We start from the raw sequence: 14,586 nt of genomic DNA on the forward strand, positions 1-14,586 counted from the left end.
GCAGCAAGTGCTCTTAACCACTTAGCCATCTCTCCAGCCCTTATTAGTTTTTTTAATTTAAAAATCCATAATAAAAATGTATTATCTAAATATATTACTACAATACTACTTATGTAAATTAAATCTGATGCTTAACAAATTTGGAGACAACTATTTGGTTTTCATATTATAAATTGCTGAGTATAATTTAACATATTGACTAGAAACCCAAACAACCTGGCATATCACACTAAATAAGAAACACATGGTGGGACTCATGGCTCTAGCTGCATATGTAGCAGAGGATGACCTAGTCAGTCATCAGTGGGAGGAGAGGCCCTTGGTCCTGTGGAGATTCTATGTCCCAGTCTAGGGGAATGCCAGGACCAGGAAGCGGGAGTCAGTGGGTTGGGGATCAGGGGGAGGGGATTTTCAGAGGGAAAACTAGGAAAGGAGAAAACATTTGAAATGTAAATAAAGAAAATTCTAATTAAAAAGAAAAGAAATTCACAAGTCAAATTGACACAATTTTGAAAGTTTCGAATTTCTTTTTTACCTGACTTAACCACTTTTTAATGAATTATTATAACAGAGGAACAACAATATCAACCAGCCAGACCCCATGCCCCCACTCCCCAAGCTCCCAGGGACTAAACCACCAACCAAAGAGCTCACATGAAGTGACCCATGGATCCAACCGCATATACAGCTGAGGATGACCTTGTCAGGCATTGGTCCTAGGAAGGCTCCATGACCCAATGTAGGGGAATGCCAGGGGGGAGGCAGGAGTAGGTGGGTGGGTGGGTGGATGGGGGAGAACCCTCGTAGAAGCAGGGTGAGGGGAATGGGGGTTTTGGAGGGGAAACCAGGAAAGGGGATAACATTTGAAATGTAAATAAAGAAAATATCTAATAAATTTTTTTTTTAAAAATCACAGAGAATTATTTAAGTTTACAAATTATAAATACATAAAACATCAGAAAATAGTATAAAGACAGCTTCTTTAAATCGAAGTATTTTAGGAAAAATATTAATTTTAGATGAATATAATTCAGTAGAATTCAATTTTTCCTACTTCAAAAGGTCTTCCCTGAGTCAGAATTATGTATTAACTATATACATGAAAGGCAAGGATCATAACCGAAAGCCATTCAAGCCTGCTTCCATACAGGATCTAGAGGAGTCAAAGTCATAGAGAATAGTAGTTCCCAGGAGCCAAGAAGTACATGAGGATGCACTGGACAGCAGACGCATGTCTGTTCTATCTAAGAAAGGTTTCAAAAATACAGCATCAGATGTAGCGATAAAAATCCAACATTACACTTTAAAATCTCTTTAGAAGTTATAGCTCATGTTAAATGCTCCTCTTTTTAGACTTACCTTATTATTTATGTGTTTGTGTGTGGAGGTGCCCACTGAGACCAAAAGAGGGTGTTGGGTCCTTTAGAACTGGAATTACATAGCCATTTGTGAGCTGCCCAACTCCAGTGCTGGAGTCCAACTCAGGACTCATGATAGAAGAACAAGTGCTCTTAATCACTGGGCCATCTCTCCAGCCCTGAGTGTTCGTATCTTCTCACAGTAAAAAGGATCATTAAAATGACCTTACTTACTACAGGGAATCGAACAGCATGTTCCACACATACCTGTGAGAACCACAGTGTGCCCTCCACCACAGGCCACTTGAATCACCCTCTCAGGAATGCTCAGCACACGCTGGGGTGATCTGTGATTGATCAGCAGCTGATTGGGAAGGCCCAACTTTCCATTCTCGGGTTCTCCAAACGTGTAGAGCTCCCCGTCCACTGTTGGAGGAGAAGCACAATGACTAATGGGGACACATAGAGAAACAGAATACAGGTCCTCTGCCACATGTTCTCAGGCTCCATAAAACCTTACCCAGTAATTAAGAAAATCTGATCTTTCCTAAGATGTCTGTCACTGCAAGGTAAAAAAATAATAATAATAAGACTGGATTGTTTTCCTCTACTCCTAGTTATTTTAATCTAGTACCTTTCATAAAGAATTCATTACTATAAAGAATTAGAAAATCATTTTTGCTTTCTCAGAAAACATAGCAAAGACTACCTTTGTGTGTGTGTGTGTGTGTGTGTGTGTGTGTGTGTGTGTGTGATGGTGGTTCTGGGGATTAATGCCTCACACATGTTAGCTGGAATGCAAGTTCAAGGCCCAGTACCTCTTTATACATTTCAAGTTTTGAGAGTGGGTTTTACTAGGTTGACCAGGCTGCCCCTGAACTCACTCTTGTAGTGTGCCTTGAACTTGGCATCCTTATCCCTTAGCTTCCTAAGTAGCTAGAACTATAGATCTTTGCAGCCAGGTCAAGATTGGTTGCCTTTGCTTTTTAGTGACACTTGCTCTAGAAAGCTTGGTTATGTATGAAATGCATACATTAAATCACTATGACGATTACATCGTATCAGATAGCACTACCAACTATTTCCACCTTGTCCACAGGAACACTACTTTCTTTCTTCTGCATTAGTTGCCACATGAGAGTGAGCTTCTTGCAAGCAGAGACTTTCTTATTCTCTTACTCACTTTTGTAATCCTGTAACTTCCTCTCTGAGTCCACTAGTAATCACTGTTGTTCTGAGATCAGAAGAAAAGAGCCCACATCATGGAGTTGCTGTTTCACACAGAGAAACAAAATAGTGACTAGAGAAGTACTGAGGAGATCTAGGCTGTGCCTGGTCATTCATTTAGTTGCTGCTGCTGCATCTTCCACTTCCTTGTGTATGTTGGGAAACCACATGCTGAGAGAAACCACGCAGGTCTATAAAGTGTAAAGGTGCAGCAACACCTTGGCTCTAGCTATATGAAACCACAGAAGGCACAAGTCTCATACAAGGTTGTTGGGAGAGTAAATAAAATATCTTTGGAGTCTTAACTGCCTTCTAGATGGATAAACATTATATATTTTGGAGCTATAAACCTCTAAATGATAAGTAATATGCTTTTATCAACTTAATTTTCTACAAAACACTTGAAACTTGATTCTTCTTATTCTTGACAAGTGCATGCCTGTATAACCCTCTCTCATCCCGCTCCACCAAGGCCTTTTTCCCATTTCCACCCCTGTGCTCATTTCTTCTGTTTGTTTGGCAGTGATCCACTAACTGGGGATTTTTGCATGAGCACTGGTAAGCAGTGTTTCCTGGAGCCCTGGCCACCTACTAGTGGCTCCTCCACTGAGAATAACTGACTTCCTCTCTGGCTGTAACCATGAAATTGCTGAAAAGGGATGGTGCCTCATCAGGTCCCCAATCCATGATGGGCACCCCACCTTCTGCAGGTCTTGTATGTGCAGTGCTACATCCTGTCCAGAAGATGGCATTTCATACACTCCCCCTGTCTTCCAGCTCTTCTGTTTTCTCTTCCTAAGCTTTTGAGGCAGTGATTTAGGGCTGGGCACCTGCCAATCACTTAGTCTCAGCACTTTTTCCAGTTATGAGTCTCTGAATTAACTACTGTTTTAAAAGAATCCACTGAACTGTTTCATCTGGGCATCTGATTATTAAGAAACGATTGGTTAGAAGGAAATCCACAATCCTCCCTCCATTGGTAACTAGTACAGCTATGAATGTAGATGTCAACATAGAAGTAGACTCTAACAGCTCAACACTTCCAGAGATTATCAATAGACCTAGGAATGAGAAAAAGCTGCAGATAGTGAGAAATGCATTACCAAAGGACCAAGGCCACATCCTTCTCCATCAAATCTTCATCCTGGTTCTCACAAGAATACTCTATGGCTCACTTATTTGAAACAATAAAAGAAGTTGGCAGGACAGGATAAATAGAGCAGGTCAAAGTACAGAAGTGAACCCAGGGGACAATGGCTCGTGAGGCTTGTTCTTAACACAATGCAAGGCTATGAAATTTGAGAACCAACATTTAGAAAGGTTTCTAAAATAGCAATTTAAAATTTTTATAACAGACCTAGTATTCACTTTCTAAGAAGTTGGCATGTCAGAGAACATTTGAAATTATAAAATGTCAATACAGAAACAGAGAAATGGTTTTCATTAAAACACACATTATTTCAGTAGTTGAACAATTTGTAAACTGTAAATAATTTTATTAGCAGTAATAACGGGGAAATGAGAGACAATATAATGAAGCAAAACTGTTCATCTTACTTGTTACAAAAGCTGAATGGTAATATCCACAAGAGATCCAGGAAATTGGCTTTCCAACATTCACTTCATGAGGGATACATACATTACTTTTATCTTTTAGACCAATCTGCCCTTCAGAATTGTCACCCCACATAAAAAGTTTTCCATCCTCTATGAAAAAAGCATAAGGGGAGAAAAGTCTTTAAAGGGCTAGCCAGGCTCCCAAGCTATAATAACTACAGAACTATAGATATTTATGGAATACAATATGATACTTCAATATATTTGTGTGTGTGTGTGTGTGTGTGTGTGTGTGTGTGTGTGTGTGTGTGTGTGTGATGATCAAATCAGGGTCATTTGTATAGTACTATTCTTTCCTTGGGTTGAAAACACTCAAAATCCTCTGTCAGTGAAAAGTACAATACAGCCGGGTGTATCAGCTCACGTCTCTAATACCAGAGCTCAAGGGGCTGTGACAGGAAGATTGCCGTGAATTTAAAGCCAGTCAGAGCTATGTAATACATACCAAGCCAGCTAGGTTTACAAAGTAAGACCATCTCAAAACAAACAATACGAGAAAAAATAATACACAGTACGTTATTATTTTGCTCCTCCTTTGAAACTCTAACTCGGTACTGGAAATGATATGTCATAAAAGTACCAAGACATTTACACCAGCTCATGACCTGGGAGTTTAGTTTCTACTGTCATATGCTCTATAAGGATAAAAAGCAGAGAATGATGCTAAATCACTTTAGTTACCATATTTCTCTCAATAGTAAAAACAGGATGTCATTTCCTTTATGTCCTTTTAATGTCACCACACAGAAACAATTACCTCCTTCTAGGTATTCTGGCAGCCACTGAACTGAGAGACAACAGAAAGCACCTCCATGTCTCCAGGTGAGAAGAGCAAGTTCCCAGCTTGACAAGCTTGCTCTTGAGTCGCACTGGACACAGGGACTCACTAATCTTTTTCATAATGACTGTACATCTGAAATACAGCTTCTCCAGCTTCAGAGAATGACATATGTTAGCATATAACATCTTAACATACTAACTTCTGTCCTTTGTGATGAGGTTTCAGTGTTTCAGTGAATAGTTCTGCTAAATGGAGGATAAGCATTTTAGGGATTATCAATACTTGTTTACGTCTATTGGTTTTTGAAACATCATCTTACTTTGTAGCACAATCTAGCCATGAAGTCATGATCATCATGCCTCTGACCTTGAAGTTACAGAGAGTAACAATACCCAGCAACTTCATTTAGTTAAAAAGTGGACCCTCAAGATGATTTAATGATAAGCCAAAATTAAAACTGGAAATAAAAACTGAAGGAGTTAAGACTGAATAGTAAGTTATTATAGTTGGTGAATCAAATAGAACTGGTTTTCCCAGTGGCCAAAAGCCACACCAGATCTGCAGAGATTCTCCTGCTTGGAAGAGCGCTGCAAGGAGCAGCTTCCTCAGGTCACACGGGTCCTGGCTCAGAATCTGAAAGACAAGTTCTCATCTCTCCTTTAGAAGAGAAGAACACAGGGGTGTGATGACCGTTCCAAGCCACACTTTAACAACATACATCCCAACTGATTCCAATCGGTATTTCTCATCCTAGGTTCAGGGAATGCCTCAAGTATACTTTTCAGAATATGCAATGATGGTAACATTTAATAATATTGAAAAGAATAATGGAGAGCTAGCACAGCTGAGAACTTATTTATCAATCGCCTTCTACATGTGCAATTTATTTCCCTCTCAAAATATACATACAGCTCTAAGGGTCCATTTTTAGTCTTTTGGATGTACACAGAAAGCTGATACTGTTATGCATTTACTGAGTTGGTGCATCGTATTTGAAAGAAAAGATGTGTTGAGCCAGAAACAGAGCAAGTCTTACCCACCAGTTAGAGCAGCTGATGTATTGGCGCCAGCAGAGAGCTGTTTAATGGTATCCCTAGGTGTAAAGAAGCCAATTTGATGAAAGGTGTCTCTGTCATCAGTGTCACCAAGCCCCAATTGGCCTTCATTATTTCCACCAGCTGCATATACGCCACCAGTATCTGAACATATGAAAGAAATATTAACACTGTAGTCACTCTGCTTCTGAGACATGCTACTAAACAGCAGATATCTCCTGTATTAACAGGTAAAAACATACAAGCAAAGGTAAGAGAGGTATAGAGAAGCTACAGCAAAGAGAAGAGCTAGGAGACAGAAGTGAAGAGGGGAGGACGGGGAGCAGGACGAGTAAATAAAGCACCCCTCTCCTCAGCCGCATGTCCTCCACTTAACCGTCCTCAAACATCAGTTAGAAATCAAGTGCTGGGGCTACAGCCTAGTAGGAGAGAACCTAAAAGCAGAAATTAGTCATAAATATGTGTTAGCTTGCTTCTCAATACTATTGTGCTTCATTAACTTTATCTAATCTTTGTCAATACTGCATTTTCATAATTTTGTGGCTTTGTGACAAGAGACTGAATTCAGAATACTGTTAGCCCCAAATTTTGTTCTTTTTGGAAACTGTTTTGACTAGTGTGTCTCTCCTTTGATTTTCTATATAAACTTATGAACAACTTTATCAACTTCTAGATACATTATACTGCCTAGTTAGATTTTGATTAAAATGGAAATGACTGCTATCAGTAGAATTTCCTATGGCTTCCACAAAACATGTCACAAAGAAGGGACAAGGAGAAAGAAACAGGAGGAAGCAACACACTGATGCTACCCCTTTATCTTTAGGTACTCAGCACTTCTTTGTATGTTTGCAAAGGCAAGTGCACATACTAAACACCTACATTGTTAAAACTCTAGTATACCTACCAACAAAGTATCACACATACCCATTTTACACAGCCACAAATACTACTAAAGGGAGACCTCAGTTCTCAAGGCTGGATAGAAATTGTACAGGATAAATACTGTACCTGTTGAAACTAAGGTATGGTTCCTTCCACAGGCAGCAAGTTTCACCTTTTCAGGCTTAAGAGCTAGACACAAGAATATGACAATTATTATCAAATGATAAGGAACTGGTAAAACTGAGATTCCTTCATTTATTGTACTTCAAGGGATGGAACCCAGAGCTTGGAGGATGCTACGCACTCAGAAACTTAACCCCACAACCAAGCTTCACAACCCTATATATGTGACTCTAAATCAGTGTTCTTCACTCCTAATCCAGGTTTATCCACAGTTCATTGCACATCATAAAATTAATGCATCAAGGTTCAGTCCATTCCCTGTGTTGCTGCTCACCAACTGCCACATTCCACAAAGGCCCTAAGATTAATAATAGGCATGCACTTGGGTTCACGTTGTTCATCTACATATTTTTAAACGTTTACAAAGATCTCCTAATTAATTGGTTGACTAAGTGTCTCTATGTCCATGGATCTCACAGTCTGCATTTGTAAACCCATGGTGTTTAGTAGTCTGTGCCCAGCTACATGCTTTCTAACCATAACATTAACAGTCCAATAATAATCATATAAATAGCATTGGTTATGATAAGTTCACACCAACATTTTAAGCTGAAATTGAAATTTGGGCCCTGAAGATAAAGAACACTGTTCTGACCACACCTGCAGAACTCTCCACCACCTACTAAATGTAGGTGCTAATAATATTCAAGTAAATCTTGCAAAATAAAAACATTAAAGATGTTTCATTTATGATATTAAAGAGTCAAAGAATCAGTACTAAAGTTACTTATTATAATCTGGAAGATATTTTTTAAAAGAATATAAATAATATAATATAAAGAAGAAAAGACCCAAACCTTTGATACATGTTGGCTTGCTGATAGTGGATTTTGATCCTAATCCTAACTGACCCCAGTTGTTACTGCCGAACATGTACAGTTTATTATTTCCTAGTGGGAGGGGAAAAGAAATAATAAATTACAGCAATCCTCACATAGATAACAAGAAATGAATGAATCACAAGGAAATCAAAAGATACACTTAAACAAAGAATAAAAAATAAGAGTATTTTTAAAACATAAATCTTGTCTCTGTATGGGCACATTCAATCCAGTATAGAGTTTTTAAGACTTATGTTAACAATTGTCTCTTGTAATGAAATAGATTCCAAGAAAGGTATGCATGTAGAAAAACCATTTAACTATACAAAAGTCGTTTAAAGGTGAAAAGACTCTTGAATCAGTTTATAAAGAATTCTCCCACAAGTACAAAACCACATTCTATATACTTCTAATGCGTTTAACGTTTAACAGAGTAAAGCCCCTTCTCTACATACACAATAACAGTATCATCGAAGTCGTTTTCAAAGTCAAAGTATAGTCAAATGAAATGGTAGACCATCACCTTCTTTGGGGTTCCTGGGTTTCAAATCAATGCTATTTTTTAGACATAAAACAAATATACTAGAAGCAATAGAAAAAAGTCAGACTTTTAAAATGTATCTTTCTGTGTTGAAGCAGGTTACTTTGTCCTTCTACATATGAACTGACTCTGTTAAGTGTAAAAGTTCCTAACATTAGGCAGAAAAGAATTTTATTAAACACAACTCTAAAAATATTTAGGTTTTTCGAAGAATTACTGCCTCCATTTAAGATTATAATACTAACCTGTAACAATAGCAGTATGTTCATCTCCACATGAAAGACATATGGGTATGTCATTTTTAAACCAGAATTTGCTCGGAATATTTTCGGCAAATTTAGTTTTTCCAAACGTAAACACAGCACCTGTATCTACAAATGTAAGACAATTTTTACTTCACAACTTGAACCATGATGTCTGTTATTAAAACATTTCCAGTTACACTCATATAAATGCTCTCTCCCCTGACAGCTCTGAATCTGTCTGAACACTGTTTAAGCCTTCATTCTTTCACCTTAATTCAATTCTAATCCTCAGACTTCATTTTAGTTTCATCTATGACATCTGTTAATTTGAATATGTGCTATTCCTTGAGTGATGCGATGCAAATATATACAATGACAAGGAAAGCATCATTCATTACTAATTGTTCTGCTGTCACTTCCAGAATGAGCTGATACAATATATACCTTCTACTCACTCTGGTTAAGACCCCATAGTCTGGTCCCTGACTAAGGACATTTTTCCCACACTCAGAACTGAAACAGTATTGCATTTTTTTCCTTAATACCACAGGAAATTCAGGGGAAGGGTCCAAGTGAGTTTGGAATTTCTTTACTCCTTCCAAGGGACTGCCAGTGTTTGCATACAAGGAAGGGATGTTACTACAAATGCCAAACTCTTACTGACAATGCTTGGGACTGTCCATTAAAGCTAGGTGCAGGCAGACATAAGCATATTATTACATACTGTTTCACTTGCACTATGGGACGCCATACAAGGCTTTAAAAGTCAATTATAGACCACAATCAAAGTAAGAGCCCCAGCACCCCCATAAGAATGAACAGACTCCCAGAAATTTGGCACACACAGTGAGATAAGGGAGAGAGAAAATGTTTTAAAATGGGAAGGTAATAATGTATTCAAATTCTTTTTTATTTATTATTTATATGAGTACATTGTTGCTATCTTCAGACACACCAGAAGAGGGCATCAGATTCCATTACAGATGGTTGTGAGCCACCATGTGGTTGCTGGGAATTGAACTCGAGACCTCTGGAAGAGCGGTCAGTGCTCTTAACCACTGAGCCATCTCTCCAGCCCCCAAAACAGTAGGCAGCTTCATTTATTTTTTTATTTATTTATTTAAGATAGAGTTTCTCTGTATAGGCAGCTTTATTTATTTATTTATTTAAGACAGAGTTTCTCTGTATAGCCCTAGCTGTCCTGGAACTTACTCTGTAGACCAGTCGGGCCTCAAACTCAGAAATCTGCTTGCCTCTGCCTCCCAAGTGCTGGGATTAAAGGCATGTGCTACCACTGCCCAGTATTCAAATTCTCAATCTAATATTTAATACAATACTCAATGGGTTACTTTACCAAATCTTAACTTCCTCCTTTAATCATTATGGTTATTACTAAATGGTGTTTAAATACCAATACATCTTCTTATATGCCTTGAATCTAACATAGGTACGAACAGGTTTGTTATACACAATCGATTTACAATATTGTAAGCCCAGGGTTGTAATAATCTCTCTTTTATGATAAAGAGTCTAGTACAGAATCTATAATCTCCAACATGTTAGCTGATAGCTACCCCTGTAAAGTCCTAGTACAAACATTGGAAATTACTGGTTTCTCAGAATCTTGCAATGAATAGAGGCTATATGGCAATTAATTATGTTCTGCACAGTAATCTCTCTAATTAAATCACTACCAAAATATTTATTGATAAGTATTTTATTTGCTCAACTGTATTACTGATAATGTAGGTTTTCCTTGCTACTTATACCCATTGCACAAGATGTTCCTCTAATACATATCAGTTACACTTCAGTGTGTGCTAAGTTTCAAACAGAAAACTTCCCTTCAACAACACTATTTGTCACTCTACCACCATTTTCACATCACTAGAATGCTGGGTAGGAAATCAACCACAGCTTTCAGTACTTTCAGTGTGAAGGACAGCGTATTACCCAGGTTTTAATACGGAAACACCTCAGCTAGTCCTGTTCCCATTGAGAAGAAATGAGAATTCAAGTTACTGATCAGGCCATGGAGACTGGGGATGGAGGCTGAGATTTGACATTCTTCAATTGCCAATGTCTGATCTGAGGAATATTCACAGACTTGGACCAGTATCATTTTCAAAAGACTAAATATCTATTAACATTTCCAAGTAACTAAACACACACAAACACATGCACACGCGCGCGCGCGCGCGCACACACACACACACACACACACCACCCTCAAACAGAAAGCCAGACCCAGTTTGGGGGAAATTTTCAGAGAGAGCATACCGGATGTAAATATTATGCATATTTAAATGTCTAATTCTGCTCAAATATAGTGGTTATTTTTCATAATGCTAGTAATAGCCCATTAGAGTATATGTGAAAACCAGTTTAGTAGATTATGACCACCATTTTAGCTGAACAACTCTACAACTCTACGCTTATAACCAATGCTGCTCCAGGAAATGTCTACCTGGGCTACCCAGTACGGAAGCCGTACGGAGTCATAATTTTAAAAGACTTCACGACAGCCAGTCTTAAAAAGATTCACCGAAGGCCCTCTTTCTCCCTTTATCCAGTTCGTTTTTGTCATTCTTTTTAACCTTTCACCCCGCGTTCCACTCATTACTGAATTCTGTACCTAACTGGGTCCTGGGGACATCCACATGCTCAAGTGTTTAGAGACCCTGGGATGCTTGGCGAGAGAATAATGGCTGCCGCCACCTCCAAGAAAAGCCATTATTGCAGCTTGCTAATAACACACAGGGTCCCTCGTGTCCTCGGTACCAGTCCCTTCCTCCGGCCCGACAAAGGAAATTTATTCCCAAACGCAAATCTAAGGCGGTTGACTGAGGCTCAGGTTGCGGCCGGTACCACTACAGGGCCGGCTCGGAGGCGGGGCCTGGCCTGTCGCCCTGTCGCCCGCCCGCCCGCCGGCCCGCGGACCCTCCCTCCAGGCCAGCCGCCACGACTGGGGGCGCGACTCACCGGGCACCAGTGACTCAGGTTCCGCCATGCCGAAGCCTGCGAACGGAATCTGTGCCTGCTTCGGAAAGACAGCAGGGGAGACTCGATTGGGCCTAAGGTACTGCCCTACCCCCTGGGACCCCCATCGCGACCCTCTTGGCATCGACCACTACTGTGCTCCCGGAAGTCAACAAACAGACGCTAGGGGCAACGGAGGCGGAGCCTTGCGGGGCGGGGTGGGGCGAAAGACTTTTGGAGGAAGGGAGGCGGAAGCGGTGTCAGTGCGGCGCAAGCGCAGATGCTGGGGCGGTAAGCGACCGCTCGCCCTCTAGCGGTCGCTATTGGAAGCGGCCACGCTGCAGACTCAGAGGTGTTGTTGGGAGCGCATCTACTTCTGAAGGGATCCTGGCCATGCAGGGACCTAGAGGGGATGGTGACATCACGTCTCACATAGCCCTAACTTCTGTGACACATGCAAACGTCAGTGCACAGCTTTGACAACACACTAACAGTAACAATCTGTAACACAGCAAGGCACTAGGCGTTTTACATCCCAAATGTCATTTGTAGTCTTAGAAACAAAACAAATATACTAGATGCACACATTAGATCTTTATTGAATAAATGATCGATCGTAGTAAATGTTATTACAATCATGCAAGTTGAATGATGCCATTCCTGTTTGCGGATATGCCAATTATACATAGGAAGAGAAGCCCAGTTCAGGTTGTTTAGCCTGAGGTATAAACAGTCTTCCTGCATCTCCTAGAAAAGTAAAGGGCCAAGATATATAAAATTTCCTCTGAAATATTATATTTTTCTGGATAAACCTTGGTTTCCCATCCATAATAGTTGGCCACAATAAAATAAATAGGAAGTAAATCTTCCAGGATGAATACATTTGTATACCTGAGATAGTTGGGTCTCGATCGAGCACAACTGAATCTAAGGCTCCCAGAATTAGGAAGTATTACCTACACTTACTCAAAGCATTTTTATTAGGAAGGAAAGAGGGAATTGAGTTCAATCACTTGTGGACAAACTAAAGCTGGGGAAGAGATTCTAATAAAGAAGTTTAGCAAGGAGCACCGACCTGGGAACGGGGATTTAAGAAAGACAAAAACTTGTCTGATGAAGACAAAGTCTGGAAGGGCTGAAGACAAAGAAACTGAAAGGAATTACAGAACTCTGGACATAGCCAACTGTATGCAAAGACTGATGAGGTGATTGATTCCTCCCAGGACCTTGCTGATGCTGGTTTGAGGTGAGATGGCATGTTACCAGAATCTGATGTTTTAGCCTAAAGACTATGGGAAGTCATGGAGGAGCTTTAAGCACAGAAGTGATAGGAAAGAACCGGTTATGCATGTTCTTGAAGTGATTCTACCTGTCCTGGCTGCTTTTCTGACAGGCAATTTGAGCAGTGAGAGGCAATTCAAAGGCTATTACAGCTATTTAGGTACAAAAGCATTCAGGCTGCCTGAAGTCCAGTATTTTGGCACACAGGAAATGGTGTCTAGTTGTCAACTCCTGAAAAATGCTCACCTATTAACTTACATCAGCAGAAAGGAACAAAAATGGTCACTTAACTTATTTTGAGGAGGGCTTAATTCTCATGTTTAAAGGCTCATAATAATCATGATGAGAAAAAAATCAGAATATTTAAAGACTTTCTTTGCTTATCCTGTTATTTCATTGAGTTCTAAAAATAAATTTCAGAGTATAAGTCAGTGCTAAGTGCTTCCACGCTGGTTCCTCACATAAATAACTAGGCAAGGGTGGCACCGTTCATAGAGACGGGACGTGCAATGCAAGGAGCAGAGGAGGTTAGAGTTAGGTCATTAAGGGAGTGGAGGAGATAGTGAGCTCAGCCCTTGAACACATAGGAAAGTCAGGTGGAGTTGCTGAGCAGAGCAAGCAATTGATGAGCAAAAGGTCCAGATGGAGCCAGACATTTATGGAACGCCTGGATCAACGCTATCATTGCAGTCTCGGGAACAGGTGAAAGAAGGAAAGGGAAGAACAAAGGAATCTAAGGTGGATCATGAAGAATGCCGGAGTATAGTACAGTATCCTAGCAATGGGTTGTAGTGTTCCTGCCTGCACGCAGACCGGCGCCTTGTCTGCATGGGCAGAACACCTTGGGGTGGGTTCGCACTCTTGCCTGCTGAACCCACTGTGGATCCGAACTGGAGGACGAGAACTCCTGAGAAAGAACAGGGCTGCAAAGGAAAATATGGGGCCTTGGCAAAGTGTCTGATCAAAGCCCCTATCTTTATTGTCAGGACTGGCTTAAATACAAAGAAGGGTTCCCAGCATTCCCCTGAGTCTTTAGAAGTTGCCATGGCGTTCTCGCGATGATGGGCAGTCCTGGCAGTGGCGGGCAGGTGTCCGATGGTGGGCAGGTCCAGGTGACGGTGGGCGGTGACAGTGGGCGGTTCGAGGACGCTGTCCAGATCCAGGGTTTCAGGAAGAAACTTCCAACCTGTCTGCAAGAGGCGGAACACAAGGCTTAGAGGGAGGAGCCAACAATGGGTTATAAGGCTGAGAGAGAGAGAGAGAGAGAGAGAGAGAGAGAGAGAGAGAGAGAGAGAGAGAGAGAGAGAGCAAAACAGCAGTGTAGTCAAATTGTCCACATAATGTGTACAAATTAAATGACACCTAATTTCCTTCTGAAGTTAGAAACATGGTGATCCTTCTCTATGTTATAAAAGGAGCAGTTTGCTGGGGCAGTGGAAGAGGAAACAGTATTGGAGTAGGAAGTTGGAGATGCTGAGGGAAAAGCATCCCCTTGGGCATCAGCATTCGAGACAGTAAGTGCAGAGGGACAGAGGGAGAGAGGAAGCAGCATCTGAGCAGGGAAGGGAGGTGGATGGAGGGCTTCTGTTAAACTAAGCAACACATGATAGCAC

General features: G+C 40.6%; 1 protein-coding gene across 3 annotated transcripts in view; it reads right to left on the reverse strand.

Moving 5' to 3' along the window:
* The window catches only part of Rpgr (retinitis pigmentosa GTPase regulator), a 55,597-nt gene extending 43,660 nt beyond the window's left edge, over positions 1 to 11,937 (reverse strand). For all 3 annotated transcript variants that reach the window (XM_021187626.1, XM_029534188.1, XM_021187625.2), the window contains exons 1-7: positions 11,696 to 11,937; positions 8,714 to 8,839; positions 7,904 to 7,996; positions 7,050 to 7,112; positions 6,024 to 6,182; positions 4,143 to 4,292; positions 1,626 to 1,784 (exon numbers count right to left, since the gene is read on the reverse strand). In XM_021187626.1, coding sequence (XP_021043285.1) covers positions 1,626 to 1,784; positions 4,143 to 4,292; positions 6,024 to 6,182; positions 7,050 to 7,112; positions 7,904 to 7,996; positions 8,714 to 8,839; positions 11,696 to 11,837 — 892 coding nt within the window. In that variant the 5' untranslated portion in view covers positions 11,838 to 11,937. The remainder of the gene's footprint in view (positions 1 to 1,625; positions 1,785 to 4,142; positions 4,293 to 6,023; positions 6,183 to 7,049; positions 7,113 to 7,903; positions 7,997 to 8,713; positions 8,840 to 11,695) is intronic.
* Between the last annotated feature and the right edge of the window lie 2,649 nt (positions 11,938 to 14,586).

Source organism: Mus pahari, chromosome X (genome assembly GCF_900095145.1).
Source record: "Mus pahari chromosome X, PAHARI_EIJ_v1.1, whole genome shotgun sequence".
Taxonomy (NCBI): Eukaryota; Metazoa; Chordata; class Mammalia; order Rodentia; family Muridae; genus Mus; species Mus pahari.